Source organism: Gossypium hirsutum, chromosome D03 (assembly GCF_007990345.1).
Source record: "Gossypium hirsutum isolate 1008001.06 chromosome D03, Gossypium_hirsutum_v2.1, whole genome shotgun sequence".
Taxonomy (NCBI): Eukaryota; Viridiplantae; Streptophyta; class Magnoliopsida; order Malvales; family Malvaceae; genus Gossypium; species Gossypium hirsutum.
In genome coordinates this window covers 51,764,546-51,781,032 of record NC_053439.1, presented here as the reverse complement: position 1 = coordinate 51,781,032, position 16,487 = coordinate 51,764,546, and the positions used below count along the sequence as shown (strand labels likewise).

The 16,487-nt window shown below is 34.1% G+C and overlaps 2 protein-coding genes across 6 annotated transcripts; both read left to right on the top strand.

The window, feature by feature from the left end:
- The first annotated feature begins 581 nt into the window (after nt 1-581).
- LOC107929287 (E3 ubiquitin-protein ligase At4g11680) lies at nt 582-3,548 on the top strand. Its single transcript, XM_016860659.2, has 5 exons — nt 582-1,272; nt 1,822-1,944; nt 2,042-2,174; nt 2,708-2,872; nt 2,991-3,548. The coding sequence occupies exons 1-5, from the start codon at nt 716-718 to the stop codon at nt 3,156-3,158; spliced, it is 1,146 nt and encodes a 381-aa protein (XP_016716148.2). The 5' UTR covers nt 582-715; the 3' UTR covers nt 3,159-3,548.
- Nucleotides 3,549-4,569: 1,021 nt separating this feature from the next.
- On the top strand, nt 4,570-16,350 carry LOC107929286 (protein unc-13 homolog). 5 transcript variants are annotated; one of them, XM_016860657.2, is made up of 26 exons: nt 4,573-5,040; nt 5,186-5,250; nt 5,629-5,896; nt 6,089-6,155; nt 6,315-6,465; nt 7,031-7,198; nt 7,675-7,773; nt 7,905-8,114; nt 8,239-8,340; nt 8,495-8,725; nt 8,879-8,956; nt 9,518-9,589; nt 9,672-9,851; nt 9,938-10,096; nt 10,805-10,897; nt 11,492-11,563; nt 11,869-11,986; nt 12,411-12,583; nt 13,382-13,466; nt 13,905-14,042; nt 14,172-14,278; nt 14,468-14,545; nt 14,626-14,721; nt 14,889-14,984; nt 15,066-15,249; nt 15,628-16,350. In XM_016860657.2, exons 1-26 carry the CDS (start codon nt 4,839-4,841, stop codon nt 15,795-15,797), a joined length of 3,462 nt encoding a protein of 1,153 aa, XP_016716146.1. In that variant the 5' UTR covers nt 4,573-4,838; the 3' UTR covers nt 15,798-16,350. The 5 variants fall into 5 exon arrangements, with proteins under 5 accessions (XP_040946425.1, XP_016716146.1, XP_040946424.1 ...); XM_041090490.1 differs by having other exon boundaries at nt 10,805-10,909; XM_041090492.1 differs by lacking the exon at nt 4,573-5,040 and having other exon boundaries at nt 5,629-5,725; nt 5,818-5,896; nt 10,805-10,909.
- The last annotated feature ends 137 nt before the right edge of the window (nt 16,351-16,487 follow it).

Sequence of the window (16,487 nt, the reverse complement as noted above, 5' to 3'; positions counted from 1 at the left end):
TATCGTAGATGTTAGATATAAACCGATATTCTTCAAGCGTTCTATGACACATCTATCTAATTTCAAGAATTTTAAATTGTATCTGGTATAAACAACTTTATCATCTTGCTGTTAAAAAAAATCACAAAAGAATGATATTAAAATTCAAAATATTCTTAAAAGCATTTCCAATAAAGATTGTCAACTTCCATTTAGTAGGTTAGTTGAATCAATAACCAAATATATTCTTAGGTCAAACAATTAAACTTTGAACTCGACTTCCATGATCGTCAACGTATTATTAATTATACTTTAGATTTAAGTCTTATATTTTTTAATAAATTTGTTATAAGTTTGGATCATATCTGTTCTTTTTTTGACATGATGTCTAGAATTGACTATAACCTTTTCAACTTATTAATAGAAATATACATTTTAGCATATTCAAACTCACTCTACTGTATTAATAATAATATCTATACCAATCGAATTAAGAGTTAATCTGCAGATTTAAATCTTATAAATAATTGCTAGAATTCCATAAATATTTATTTTTTCCATGAGTACATAAAAAATGTTAGAAAGCTGTATTCCTTTGAAATCCAGTTATATTTGTATTTTATTAATTATCCAAAACATTCTATGTGCCAAAAGTTAAATCAGAATTGTCCCAAAAAAAAAAAAAGGTTTAAGTCAGAAAAGTTCAAGGAAATTTTGTTCTACAGTTCTCACCAAAATGACTTCGACGACTCCAACGAACAGATCCTCTGCCGATGACATCACCAACACCACTCCCTTCCTCTCATCAACAACCACCGTGTCTCGTTCCGACTCCGCCACGCGTCCATCAGTGCGTCGTCAGAGCCTTCGTGAAGCGGCTCGGTTCATGCGCCGAGCCACAAGCCGAAGAACGATGCGCGAGCCATCTATGCTTGTTCGAGAAACCGCCGCCGAGCAGCTGGAGGAACGCCAGAGCGATTGGGCTTATTCAAAACCCGTGGTGATTCTCGATGTCATCTGGAATTTTGCTTTCGTTGCGGTGGCAGTTGGGGTCTTGTTCTTGAGCCGTGATGAGAACCCCGAGATGCCGTTGAGGCTTTGGATAATTGGGTATGCTTTTCAGTGTTTGTTGCATATGGTTTGTGTTTGTGTGGAGTACAAGCGGCGTAGGAGGCGGCAGAGCATGGATTATAGTCCATTTAATGCAGGGGAGGATGGTGTTTTGAGCTCGGGATCGGGAGTTGAATCAGAGCAGTACGTAACGTTTGCCCAACTGGAAGAAGATAATGGAAGGTAGACATTTATATTGATCATAAAAGCTATATTGGTCTTCGATGATTTAGAAGTTAATGATAGTTTTGGGTTACTTTTCAGATATTGCTTCTTATTGGTTAATTGTTAGGTTAAGATGGAAGATATTACTTATGCAGTGATAACCGAGATTATGTTTCATTAGTCATTTTGGGAATTTTATTTGTGCTTTGTGGAGTTGATTTGAACATTCAAATTCGATATTGAAGTTGTAGTGAGTTATGAGAATCTGCCCTATGTGGTTGGCATTAGTTGAATCAAGTGCTGCAAATCCTTATTATGATCTTTGGCATGTGTGACTGTTTTACAGTGTCCCATGTATATATCTAACCTCACCCATTACAGTGGTAAAAGTATCATGGAGGCCCTTGTACTAAGAGTTAGATTGCATTTTTTTAGTAGAGGGGCAAAATGTAATTTGACTCCTAATATAAGGGCCTCCATGGTACTTTAACCCCATTATAGCTTATGTTGTATGTGATACTGGAAACCTGTGGTTAGTGGCTAATCATTTCAAATTGATGTTTTCAGCAATGTTGCAAAGCATCTTGAATCTGCAAATACTATGTTTTCATTCGTCTGGTGGATCACTGGATTCTATTGGGTATCTTTAGGTGGCCAAGCATTGGCACGTGGCTCCCCCCAGCTTTATTGGTTAGTTCTTGTGTCATTTTTTCGTGCTGCTTTTTTGGTGTTTAAAGGTTTACTTGGTAATGCGATCTTAACTCTTTTAATGCTATATTTTCTGCAGGCTTTGTATAATTTTTCTTGCTTTTGATGTGTTCTTTGTTGTTTTCTGCGTTGCTTTGGCATGCATCATTGGCATTGCTGTTTGCTGCTGTCTTCCATGTATTATTGCCATCCTATATGCTGTGGCAGATCAGGTAACTTTCGAATCCTATTTGCATGTAAGATTTTCGTGATTTTTTTATATGCCTTGTTAATTTGTTTGTGCATTAGATGCTTTAGCTTTGTGCTCGTCTTTCAAATGGTATGGTTAGTGGAGGTAAAAAGCTTGTTAAACTTTAAAGTTAACTTAGAATCATCAAGTTTGTATGGGGAAGCCTCTTCATTTTCGTGCATGAATCCAATTCGGTTGAGATGATTGTCTTATCACACTGGATTTAAAGGAAGTTGATAGAGGTTAGTTTTCGGAAAGTTGATACAATAGAATGACGGCCTTTTGTGTGAGATACGCATTTTGTATGTTGAATTTTACTTGATGTCCATGCTTCCAGTTCTTATATATATACATGTGAAAAGATACTTACTTAACTTTCCGCATTTGACTGGAAAGTTTAAGTTGAAAATTACAAAGACAATTAAGATGGCATTTGCTTAGATCTTTTGTAGGATGTTATATTCTCTGTGTCGGTTTACCTTTCTCTTTACTTGCTTAATATGACTGTCGAATCAGGAAGGAGCTTCCAAGGAAGAAATTGATCAGTTGTCGAAATTCAAGTTTCAAAAAAATGGTGATAATGAGAAACCTGCTGGTGATGTCCAAGGACCTGTTGGGGGAATTATGATTGAATGCGGTACTGATTCCCCCATGGAACAAGTGCTTTCCCAGGATGATGCAGTGAGTTGATTTCACTCTCTCTCTTTTCCCTGTTTATTCATTTCTCCTTCCTCGTATGATTTGCCCGACTTGGTTATTCAAGTACCCTACTTATATCAATTCTTGGTTTGATTTATAGGAATGTTGCATCTGCCTTTCTGCTTACGAGGATGGAGTTGAGCTAAGGGAACTTCCTTGTCGCCACCATTTCCACTGTGCCTGTGTAGATAAGTGGCTATACATAAATGCTACCTGTCCTCTCTGCAAGTACAACATTTTAAAGAGTAGTTCCCAAGAGGAAGTGTAGAAGAACCAAAAATAAAACAATCATTTACAGTCACGTCTAAGACCTTTGCATAGGGATTTTAGCTCGAGAGTATTATAATGCAGAATATTTCACGTAGACCGATCCAGGCTATTCTATTATTGTTGTTGTTGTGGTTGATGTAGATGTTGTTGTAGTTTCTTTTAGTGCCTGTGACAGTCAATGATGCACTTGTTTTACCTAGGTCCTTCATGGAGTTGTTATGTATATCGATGTTTCCCGGGGCATCCAAGCACTAACCAAGTTGAGAATGGGTCACGGTTCCAGCTTTTCTTTCTGTTGTTTGTAGTTCTGTATACTGTCTTCAGATGAAACTTTCTGTTGTTACGAAATGTTTTAGTATGATGTATAACATACTATTTTGCATGAGAATATTCAGCTTCCAAAATCCATGAGATTTTTTATTTGTACTTTTTGTTTTCATACACAGAAAATTTTAATAGATTAAGAGTGGAATTGGATGGGTGGTGCGTTTAGTTGCGGTTAGTGTCAAAACAGTGGATGGCGATAAGATTAGATACTGTAGTGTTAGACAAAAAGTAAGCTAAACACATCGTACTCATTCGCCCAAACTCACCTTAATTATATTTCGGATATATATTTAGATTATATTTTTCAAAAAAATTCCTTTCCTTTTGATCTATTGGTGGAATTTTTATTTTAATTTTAGCTCGATTATCATAAGTATTGTTGTCAATACAAAAAGGACTCTGGGTAATTCTGGATATGATCAGAATTTATAATAAAATTATTAAAAAAAATTGTTGGCTAGATTTTAAATCAATCTTGAAAACATTTTATTTTAATTGAATTTTTAAAGTATTGTCATTAAATATAAGCTAAGCTAAAATGTAATGTTGAAAATAGTATTTAAAACATGTAATGTAAATACCTCAAGAACTATTTGAAAAAGACACCATTCTTTAAAATTTATCTAGATGATTTCAAAATACTGTAGGTCAGATTTAACATGATTTTAACACCTAAATTGATAAAATGTTATTGGAAACAATTTAAAATTTAAATTATAGTTTGAGATGGTCAAACACAAATAGCCATTTAAATAAAATAAGAGCAATTTACCCTTAAATTATTAATTTAATAAAATAAGAGCTATTTCATAAAAAAACGAAATTGTAAAAGAGAAGACTAAAAATAACATTCGATTGATGCAAACGAAAGCATACAATAATGAAAGCTTTTGAACAATTTGTAGACCATTTTATATTTTTGTAAACTTGAATAATTAAAATATAAACTTACTAATAATTTATAATTAGGAGTGTAATTACTCATAAAATAAATACAACATCCGAAAATCTCCGGCGCGATAATAAAAAATAAGTCGGGTTGAAAAAATATAAATAAGGAGAACATAAAGGATGGAAAATGCAAATAAGCAGGATACAGGGGACAAAAGGCTGGTAAAGAAACAATCTCCGCCATCAAAATTGTCCTTTTGGACTCGGCTTTTCGCGCTCCCCGATATGGACACTTTTTTCTTTTTTGTGTGTGTATTGTAATGAAATTTGTGAAATCCATTTTCTTCCCAATCAGTACAGTAAAAGGAAAAGGATTTCTTTTAAGCGTCTGAAAATTCAAATTTGTTAGGTCAATAAGCAATTAAACATGGACTTGTATTTGTAACTTGGCCTAATTTTTATGTGTATAACCGGACGACGGATAAAAATGGAGCAGGATTCTCTGCTACAACGTTACCGTCGCGATCGCCGGAAGCTCTTGGAGTTTTTGTTATCTTCCGGTTTGATAAAGGAAGTACGGACGCCGTCCGGCTCCACTCCTCTCTCCGACGCCGACTTCGACAAACTCAGTGCCGATTACATCCTCCACTGTATTAAATCTGGTATATGCTTTCTTTCGTTTTACTTTCATTTCCGATAAATCGGACGAGAAGGAAAAGAAAAAGAAGGAATTCAGCTGGAAATAGTGATTAGTAGTTTCTAGAATCATCCGTGTTTAGTTGTTTCTTTTCATGTGCTTATTTTCAGGTGGAATCGTTGATGTTTCTGAAGCTTCTAAGAAGTACTATGCAGAATCTGCTCATCCAATAATGGTAATAAATCACCTTATCTCATTTTAGTTGTAGTACATATTAAGTCTTTTACTGTTTGCTTTGCGTTCTAGTGAATATGTAAATAGTACTTACTTATTTTTTTCTCCTTTGTTACTGCAATACTTTGACGTGCTTGTGGAATAATTTTAGATTAGGTTTTCAACAATTAGAATTTAGAACTGTTATTAGGAATGAGTAGTTTTTAAGCTAAACTAGAAATGTGCAACTTGTGCCATTAGATTTTGGAGAATTAGTTTGGTCTTTAATGCTGGAATTACTTGCAGTGAACAAAAGATGCACTATTGACTTGAAGTCTTAAACTATATTTTTACTATTACTAATATATGTTTTTAATTTTTTTTGGTTCTTAAATTGCAGATTCATTCTAAATTAGGAGATTCGTATTTTCTTACTTCTGATCCAGATATAGCTGGATCTCCTCCTCGGCGGGTGCCTCCTTCAACTAGTGTTAGCAGTAATAACCATGCTTCATCTTCATCCAGTAAGCTGGATTCTTTCGACATGAAGAGTGTTGAAACTCATGGGGATGACTATGGTTTGAAACAGAAAGTAGAAGCAGCTGTAGCTAGGGCTTCTTTCACGGATTCTGGAATACCTTCTCTTGGGTTACCTACCCTCAAAACAGGTATTGGTTGGATAAACTTATATTAAAATTTAATTCAGAAGTTTATAAAACATTTACGAAATGTTTGTCTAATTTTTATTTACTGCCATGTATTTACTGGTACAAACAATGCCATAAGGATGCTAATATTTATATCTTGTCTTAGCATTTCTTGTTTGGATAAACTGATACATAACTTCAGGATTTTTGAAGGATTGTCTGATGATGACTTGCGGGAATCAGCCTACGAGTTATTGCTTGCATCTATGTTTTTTTCTGGGTACACTCTCTCTTTCCCCGCCTGTGTATATGAGTATCAGTGGGTTCTAGTACATTTGATCTGATGTGATTTCAAGTAAATCCGATGATTGTATCCTAAAATCTTTGTCTCAACTTGATGTCTGGTTGTCATCTCTAGCTCATTTATTTTTGTTATCAGGGTCGAATTGTTTCCGGTTGAGGATAGGAAGAAAGAAAAGAATTCAAAATTTTTGTCTAGATTAAAGAGTAAAAGGGAAAAACCACATTCACGACCTCAGCTGTCAGAAAGACATTCAGAACTTGTTGATACTATTCGTGCACAAATGCAGGCAAGCTATAAATCTTCTCCTTTTCTGGTATAACTTCAGTTGTATCTTGTAGATATAGGTATAGCTGTTTGAGAAAATACAATTATTCTTTTGAAGTTGTTGTTACTATTCATGTTACACGAAACCAGGTCTTGTAGAAACTTCTTGAATCCACGTATCAAGTGTATATTGTGTTGACCATGGGTGTGAAAAGACTTGATACTTGTCTTTTTATGGTCATGAGTTAATCATGCTACTAGTAGTTAGTGTTTTATGATGGTAAAGTTATTTGAAATTTCTAAGTATTAAAATTTAATTCTCATCCATTTAACTAATTGTGATCCAATAAATAAAAATATAAGTATCATAAGTACTGAATAAGAAAAAAAGTCTGATGAAGATATTCAGATCAGTTATTCGACAATTTGTTAATCAACCATACTATTCGTCCCAACTTGTTGTCAGTCAACCTCGTGTGCACTATGTTTGCTATCATTTTATCCTTTTGTTTTTGTTTTTGGTGTTTGTTTTTTTTTTTTTTGTATTGCTTGGTTAAATTTTAGTAGTAAATACTCTCCTTTACTAGATTTCAGAAGCAATGGATGCATGTATTCGGCGAAATATGGTACAACTTACTGCAAGAAGAACATGTGGGCAAATTGATCTGCCTCAAATCTCATTAGAGCTACTCATTGGCATTTTCAGATCTGATTTTCCTAATGAAAAATCTTATATACAATGGAAGAGTAGACAGGTATTATAAACTTTTTTGTATTGTTTATTAGCCTTATTTTTTTATATAGTGAACTAAATATCTTTTAGTTGGAGTTCAGAACTTCAATAAATGCAACTTATATAATGTATTTGTAAAGCTAAACTTATTAAGGCCACAGTAGCTGTGCTGACATATAGGAATGTTGTTTGGATCACTTCATCAAAATCATGGTTCCTCGACCAACTTTGATTATATCAAAATATATTTCTATAGACGGTGATTAAGCTTAAAGAACTTCCCTAGTGAAGCATTAGGTCTATTACAATATATTTTTGAGTCATCTACCAGAACTTTGTTGTAAAATCTGCACAGGTATGCATTTGTTTGTTTATATTGAACCTAAATATTGGCTGGTTATTAAATTTACAAAAAATGAATGTAAAATGGTTAACTTCTCCAAGCATAGAACTCACTGTGCTGTTTTATTATTATTATTATTATTATTATTTCTGTAGGTGAATATACTAGAAGAACTTCTATATTTTTCAGCTGAACTTCCAGAAACAGAACGTGTAATCATTAAAACTTGTCTTGCAAAGATTAGAGATACAAAGGTATGCTCTGTGTGGATTTTAAATATTCATGGAGAATTACTTGTGGCACCGAGATGGCTTCAAATTCAATTGTAATTGTCACTTGATTATCATTATTTAAATAGACATTCTTGGTTCATTGGATGCTTTAGGAATGGGATGTTGCAATGTCTCCTGCTCAACGAGTTGAGATTATATCATCTATTAGACAGGTGGCATCAAAAGCGTTCTTCCAGCAGGGGAAGTTTGGTCTGCAAAATGAAACCTATTACTGGCAAGCTGCTTATCATTTGAACATTAGACTTTATGAGAAATTATTGAATGGTGTTTTTGACATTCTTGATGAAGGCCAACTCATAGAGGTGCCAACGCAGATCCTTAGTCATATTGTTGTTGGCTTGATTTTTTGTTTGCACAGTTTTTGTGATTACTTCTAGAATATTTACTTTTTATGTTGATGAGTTTGTTATTTCAAAATTTTGCTAGGAAGCAGATGCAATACTGTCACTTATAAAACTGACTTGGTCCACTTTAGGCATCACTGATAAATTGCATGATGCTCTATATGGGTGGGCTCTTGTTCAACAGGTATGTCTTATGTTATTGTAATGTTTGTTGTTGCATAACTTTATCCTTTAGCAATGATATATCATCTTTGATTTATGACTCATTTATGTGTTCAAGTCATTAAAATTATTGTTCATTATGAACTTTTTAACCATTGGTATTTTCTCTACTGAAGTTTGTTGACACTGCTGAAGGCACTTTGTTGGAGCATGCTGGTCTTCAGTTGCAGAGAGTTGTATCTGCTAAAGAAGATGACTGTAATGAAGGGCAATATATGAATAGTATAACATGCTTAAAGGAAAGAAATGGCAGTCAAAAAAAGCTAAATCTGGTGCAGTCCATTTTCCTGTCCATAGGCACTTGGTGTGACAGTAAACTACAAGACTATCATCTACATTTTAGTGAGGTTTGTTGCTAGTTTGGCTAAATTTTTTCTTGGTTCTATTTCCAAGCACATCCTTTTGTTCAATAATTTTATTTTATTTTAGTTATTGTTGTCTGATTATGGGTGAATATGGAACTCTATACCTGTTAATTACGAACTTCTTTTTTTCCACAGAAACCTGTTCACTTCAAAAAAGTGGTGGCTTTGGCTTCGACTATAGGATTGCTCAGTTCTGCTGATTGTGCTGATAAGGTAAGGTTGACCGTGATGGTGCACAGTTACATACATGTTTGGTTGTTCAATGAAACATGTTATTTATATAACCTGATAAGCTTTTAAAATCTGGAACTTGTAAAAAGATGAAGCTCGTATTGATGTAAATATTTAAAAATTGAGCTAATCTCAAGTTCAATATAGCATGTTACTTTTGGCTTGAGCTTTGTCAGACAATATTATTGTGTTTGACTACAGCTTCACTTGGTTTATTATGCAATAAGTTGAACATATACAAAGTTTTCTCTTATTACTAAGGTCATATCGGATGGCTACCCAATTCTGTCGTGAGTAAGCAATTTGCTCATAGCATGAACCAGTGTTTTCCTCTTGGCTGAGTTCTTTTTAGTTGGACATAAAAAGCCCAGATCAAACACCAAATTGTCCAACTGAAAAGAGCTCAGCCATAAGGACACACCAAAAAGTAAGATGTGGTTTAACAATTGCCTCTTCCTTACCATTTGAGGATGAAGCTTATGTATATCTAATGACAATTTTTCAAGCTTATGTATATCTAATGACAATTTTTCCTCCAAGCAGGTAATTGTCAATGCTTCTCGTGAGAAAGTTAAAAGTTATGTAGAGAGGTCTGTTGAAGCTGCGATCGGGAGGGTGAGTCTTTTTATAACTATAGATATATATACATGTATAGATTTCTTCACAGATAGTCAATTAAAGCTGTTTATATTTTTAGGTGGCAGTTACTGTTCTTGAATCTAAAGAAAGGACACATCGGTTGGCTCTACTTGCAAACCAACTAAGACTGATTGCTGACAGGGAGTTAAAAATATTTTTCCCAGTATTGCGTCAGTGGTCTCCTGAATCTATGATGATTTCAGTGCAGAAACTACACCAATTTTATGGGGAAATACTGGTTTGTTCCTTTTAAATGATGTCTCTTTTAGTTGAAATTATATTTGGTAGTATGCTTACTGGGAGACTATTCTTGTCAATTTGTAGATTCCATTCCTAAAGGGAGTCTCATCTTTATCTGAAGATGCTAGATCAGTGCTTCCTGCTGCCTATGCCCTGGACAACGAACTTGGCCAAATTTATACTTCTGCTCTTGAGGAACAGAAAGTGCAGCACTCTCCTAGACCATATTTGGACCATTACCAGGTTATTTGTTTGCATTTTATGATACTGTATTACTTATCAAAGTGTTTTGAATCAAGTTTGTAAACTTATGTCTCTGCATTGTCATTCTATCTTGTATCTGTTATTGTATTTCTCCTCGTTGTTTGCTTCCTGCTATATTACCTTTTTTATTTTTTTCTGGTGTTATTCTTTGTTCATGATTCACATATTACTAGCTAGTGTTTTCTTTTCAATGGAGAAGCAATTGTTTTTCTCTAAGGATTAAATACTTTCTGAACTCATTAGTCTGATATTTGAACATTCTATCAATTTTTTAAAGCCCCCTGGATCTTAATTTAAATGTGACCGATATCATGTCATTCAATCCTTATTTGGTCCCTTTTTAAGAATAATATGTTAACTGAAATACAGAGAGGTGCACTTTACAGACAACTGCTGGACATGATTTTGCTTATTGGTCACTTGCTGTTTTGTGGACTTCTGGTTATAAAAGGAAAACTTTGATTTAGGATTAATGATGATCTTAAACATAATTTTCTTTGTGCATCCGATATTATTTAGGTTGATGCAAGTAGTGGAGTGGGTAATGGTATCGTGCAGGTTGGAAAATGTTCCACATAGAAATATTTAGGAGCTAAACATTTCCAAAAGAAAGTGCTTTTGATGTATGGGTTTAGATAATAACGTGATGACTAAGTGGAGTATTAATTTTGATTTACTTGTGTGCAGATTGAAAAAGTCTCAGGGCCATTAATTATTGATTGGGTGATTGGTCAGCATACTCACATATTGGAATGGACAAGAAGAGCATTGGACCTTGAGGTTAGTTCCATGGTAGGATTATGTTAATTTATTCTTTTTCTGTATAGTAGGATGGTATCAATTCATACTGAGACTGTATAGATTTGTACCTGTACATGGTTATGAATTTTTTGAGACAAAAGTGAGAAAATGAAACATTTGATAGACTCATATTGACAACTGAACTTGTTGACTTATTTTTTTCTTTGTCTCTAGCTCTTATTTGTTGCGTCTTTGATTTTGTTTAATTTTCCTCTTTTTTTGTGTTCATTGCACAGACTCACACATATTTTCTTTCTTCTTGCCTCTGTTCTTTTCTTTCTCCCTCTAAAAATATTTTTGTGGTCACAAATCCCTTTGGTTCTATTTTCTTGAGCTACTTTTGTCAATGAGTGACAGAAGATGATGATTTTGACCTACCTTTCAAGCCAAGGTAGGTTGTTTTTATCCTTAATTGGATTTGATGCTGATATATGATAACATGTTTGAATGTATGAAATATAAGTATCCTGTGTTTGTCTTATTAACAGACAGTTATCATGATTTGTTTCAAATTAAAATCACCGGAACTCTGGAACAATGGTTAAACCACATCTTACTTTTTGTAATGTGCAGGATTGGGAGCCGTTGTCATTTCATCAAAGGCAGGCAGCATCAATAGTTGAAGTTTTTAGGATATTGGAGGAGGTATGCCATCTCTGGATTTAAGGCCTGTAATTCTCTTATGTGTTTTTTGTATGTGGGAATTTCCATATCCATAGATTGCTCTTTGATGCAATAGATATCCTTGCCTTAGGAATCTCACCCTTACTAAGTTTCATGAGTGCTAAATAAAAGCTGTAAATGCACCTTCAACCAGGAAAGATAGTAATAACTTTTTCATGTATTTAATTCTATTATTTTATATTTAAATTGTAATAATTGAGTCTCATTTGCTTAGTTGTATTTGTGGTTTATGGTTTCTTGTTTCTCTTAACTGTGTTAACTTGCAGACAGTGGATCAACTCTTTGGAATGAATCTCCCTCTGGACATTACTCATCTGCAAGCCCTTCTATCTATAGTTTTCCACAGTTTGGATGCATATCTGCAGAGAGTTCTCAATCAGTTAGGTAGTACCTATGTTTTGTTTCCTATCTTTGAATTGTGCTTGGGAAAGTTAGGGCATTATCTTGTTATTATTTTCATGATGGTTATTACCTCATTGTTATTAGCTGAAAGCAACCTTTCTATGCCTACACCTTTTCTTTGAAATCCTTGGTACTGCTAGGGTGCAGCTAATTCTTTTGTTCTAGTTGAACATCTAGTGGTAGCTATGTAGCCTGGATCCAAATTACTCTTTGTTTATTTGCTTGTGTTTTTAATGTCACGGATCTTCTGCATGCCTTTCCAAGTTTTTTTCTTTTTGCAATTGATAGTCTTAGTGCTTTTCTTCATTATTGTTAATATTATTAGATTATGGAAGTTTCTTCTCGTCAATTGCTCATATTACCGAATATATTTTACAACGTGATGATGGTACATTAAATATTGCAGTTGAGAAGAATCATCTCTACCCATCGGCCCCTCCATTGACTCGTTACACTGAGACAGCTATTCCACTAATTAAGAAGAGGTTGAATGAATACAAAGTCTTAGATGACATCATGCTTGATAGATTGAATGAATTGACAATACCCAAACTCTGCATCCGGCTGAACACCCTTCAGGTAGTCTGATCATTTTTAAAAGTATTGATTACCTTATAATGTATTTTGTTACAAATAAACAAATTTTGGGTATGTTCACTCTTGTTGCAGGAACTGTCGTTTGGGATTATGCAAATCAATTTTCAGCTTTTTAAGAACATATAAGATTTAACACATAATTTTATCTTCAATCAAAAACTATTTAGTCTGAGCTAAATCTGCATTGAGTTTAGAACAGGAAAGTCTAATCTGAATGCAGCCTAAGATCAGTCATTTCAACATTGCTCAAAATCCATTAAGACTTTTTACGTAATGTACCAAAGTTGCTTTCCTGTCTTTGAAGAATTCTATACTTGGTTTTGCTTTTGATTTGGTTGTATTCGTTCTTATACCTAGCAGGTATTGATGTGGTCCTTTTCCAAATTGTTTTTGGGTTACTTGATATTTCTACTTACTTTCTTGTCAAAAACATTTAGAGTTGATTGTAAATCTCCAAAAGTAAGCCAGTTGTTTTTTTATCCGGATCGAGTACATGGTTTAATAAATGTGATGTAGAGTTGGTTCAAATTTGCAGTATGCAAGATTTAAACGCTGGCTTAGAATTATATTGGCAGTTATGAGATTTCCAAAATGGCATTTTCACTGTGGTTTTACTTGAGATAATTATTTTTACTCTCTTGACTTATATCTATTACTAGGTTTTTATTTGTGATAATAATTTCTAGTTACGGGTCATGTATCTATATCTTGGGTATTACAATGCAAAATTCTCAGAATACTGTCAACTTATGCTTGTGGCATATTCTTGTTTCCATGCAGTATATTCAGAAACAGGTTGGCGTACTTGAAGATGACATTCGAAACTCTTGGGCAGCTGTAAGGCCATCCCTTAACCAAACACAGGGTAAGTTATATATGCATGTAACTAATAACAGGAATCATAGGCTGTGATGCAATGATGGCATGAATGTATGTATTTCTGGATGTAAAAGCTAATTGTACAACTGGAAAAGGCAAGATGTCTCTACCACATAAAGTTGGATGAAGTATTACTGCACACTAGTTCTGGTTGTTTTATATGAATGATCATTTATAGGAGATGAACAGACCAACATGAAACAGCATTAAGAGCGTTGCCATATACAACATGAACCTTCTTTTTAAGTGAAAAGAAACTTAACAATTGAGATTTGGATTTTGGAAGGACATTTTTAGTCATTTTATTCATAATGGTTATATTAATTTCAGGATCTTCCGTATTTTATTTTATATTTAGATCCCTCCCTCCTTTCTACAGTTTTGTGGTTATTATGATCTTGATAGTTTCCTTCTTTTCATCCAGCTGAAGAAGAGCCTGTGGAGATTTTGGAGAGTGACTCACTAACACATAACGAAACAGTAGATGAACTCTTTGGTACGACCTTTAACATCATCAGGGATACTGCTAAAGATATTGGCCAAAAAACTTGTGACCTGATTGGTGAGCCGCTTGCATTTTCTTTTAAAGACTGCAAAATATTTTTATTTTCTAATCTTCGCTACTGAGGATTGATTATATTATTACTATTATTCTTAAATTTCAACTTCTTTCTATTTAAATAATTTCTAGGAACAAGAGTTGTGTTTTGGGATCTTAGAGATGCATTCCTGTTTCATTTATATCGCGGCAATGTTGAAAGCACTCGTTTGGAGAATTTTCTTCCCGATTTCGACACGGTAATACACTAAAGTAGATGGCTTCTGCCTTCTCCAATCTTTCTATTTCTCTCTTTTGTTGTGTGCATGGCTGCACCTATGAATATTTGTAGGAATTTTTAAACATTTCTTTTCTCTGTCACATTAGTTTTAATTTTTTGCTACCCCTTTAAAGATATATTGTGCTAATATTGGCTAGCTTGAATGCAGGTTCTGGACAATGTATGTGGCGTGATAGATGATGCTGTTAGAGATGTTGTAGTTATAAGTATTTATAAGGCTTCATTGGTATGCTCGTGGCTTGTCCTCCTGTGATCCGTTAATGCCCTTGTTTAACAACTTAACTTTTTGTTTCCATCATGTCTCAGGAAGGCTTTGTTTGGGTATTACTTGATGGAGGTCCTTGCCGTGCCTTCTCTGATTCGGATATCATCCTTATGGAAGAAGACCTTTTGACACTAAAGGTTTGTATTGCATGAAAAAATACATATGCACTTTGATCGATAGTATATTCATGTTCAATAAGCATGACACTTTCTATAAAAAGTGCCAACAACCTTGATGCATGTATTCAGGATATTATCTCTATGAATTATTTACTAGCTAATAGAAGTGTATTGTCTTATTCTAGGAATTTTTCATTGCCGATGGAGAAGGCCTTCCAGAGTCTTTAGTTGAGCAGGAAGCAAAATTTGCTGAACGCATTCTTCACATGTTTTCTCTTCAGGTTGGCCAGCTTATACTTTTAAGTGTTTCTTGTGTATAGCAAAATTCGTAGTACATTGGTTTAATCATTGCTTTTTGGCAGACCGAAACTGTTATTCAAATGCTAATGACTGCAAGTGAGCTCATTTCAATGGGATTAGATTCAAACAAACAAGGCCATACAAACTTGGGGGATGCTCACACTTTAATGCGAGTATTATGCCACAAGAAAGATAGGGAGGCATCAAAGTTCTTAAAAGTGCAATATCAGCTACCCATGTCTTCAGGTGATACTTTCTATGCAGTGTAGCTACAAAAGTGTTATTGGAAATATAAGCAATTTACCAGAAATATGAATGAATCGAAAGAACAGGCTATTCAAGGAACAAAGTTATCATTTAATTAATGTTACAGGCTGTTTTCGTTAATTAATGTTTAGTAATAGTATTTCCTTTGCTCTACACATGAGCTCTAAAGATATGCTTAATTGATGTTCAGAAATTTAGCAGCTTATGATAATTGTTATGCTTTAGGGTATGTTCAAATGCTTTACATCATGAGAGTTGGAAGCCACGATAAACTGTTTGCATATTGAATTGATGATTAATTCTTGGTTATCAATAGTTTTCATCTACTGAAATTTTGGCTGATCAATTCTTGACTAGATTATGACGATACTCCCTTAGGGGATTCGACCTCAAGATTGCCTCGTATGTCAGATGTTCTTAAGCGAAGCACCTCAATTCGCTGGAACAAGAAACGACAAAGTAGTTTTAAATCGATGAAGAAGAAAATTCAAGGAGCAACAAACGAAATCAGAAATGTTGGAAGGTAATGTAGCTGCGAAATCATGTTTGCATATAGGGCTTTATTTATATCTTCATCAAATCTCAATAGAGCATTTTAGCTGTCTCCTTGTGCTTAGAAAATGAGCTGGGTCTCTAAATCCAATTTATTTATAGTTGCATGCAAGTAAAAAAGGCCAATGGTGGTAACACTAATTAGGGACTTAGGCATCATGCATACAACTTATGAATGTAATGTTCTGTCGGTACAAATTCCTGTAAATCTACCCTCCAAACTAAGAATACCGAGAGAAACGAGGCCTACCCCAATAACTAAAAACCTATCCAAGTTTTGTTTTAGTAGTGATCAAACTGTAAACTTTCATTTTTTGGCTCTTGTTTTTCTTATTTGATATGTTTTAGCTGGTTGCAATTGTTGAAGGGAATGAGAGATCCTAATATTTTGGGTTTGAAGTAGTGAAAGGACATCGGTTTTCATTCATTTTCTTCCTTTTTCTCTATTATATGATGTAATAGGCCGACTTTAATCAATTTTTATTATCTTCCATTAATTATGTGGAATTTTTTTTTAATTACCGAAAATGAGTGTCAATTCATTTTCTTCCCTTTGCTCTATTTGATGATGTTATAGGTTGACTTGAATTCAATTTGTTGTTATCCCTACTCATTAAAATGGATAATTATTTCGTCTTAGTATTATCCGTTGTTATATGGGTTAA

What these genes read in the sequence shown, in the direction of transcription:
- LOC107929287 (XM_016860659.2), top strand. Translation starts at nt 716, where the DNA reads ATGACTTCGACGACTCCAACGAACAGATCCTCTGCCGATGACATCACC. An exon ending in GGCTCCCCCCAGCTTTATTG is followed by an intron (nt 1,945 to 2,041) that starts GTTAGTTCTTGT and finishes TATTTTCTGCAG; the next exon opens with GCTTTGTATAATTTTTCTTG. An exon ending in TGCTTTCCCAGGATGATGCA is followed by an intron (nt 2,873 to 2,990) that starts GTGAGTTGATTT and finishes TTTGATTTATAG; the next exon opens with GAATGTTGCATCTGCCTTTC.
- LOC107929286 (XM_041090490.1), top strand. Translation starts at nt 4,839, where the DNA reads ATGTGTATAACCGGACGACGGATAAAAATGGAGCAGGATTCTCTGCTA. An exon ending in AATTTTATGGGGAAATACTG is followed by an intron (nt 9,852 to 9,937) that starts GTTTGTTCCTTT and finishes GTCAATTTGTAG; the next exon opens with ATTCCATTCCTAAAGGGAGT. An exon ending in TTCTTCCCGATTTCGACACG is followed by an intron (nt 14,279 to 14,467) that starts GTAATACACTAA and finishes GCTTGAATGCAG; the next exon opens with GTTCTGGACAATGTATGTGG.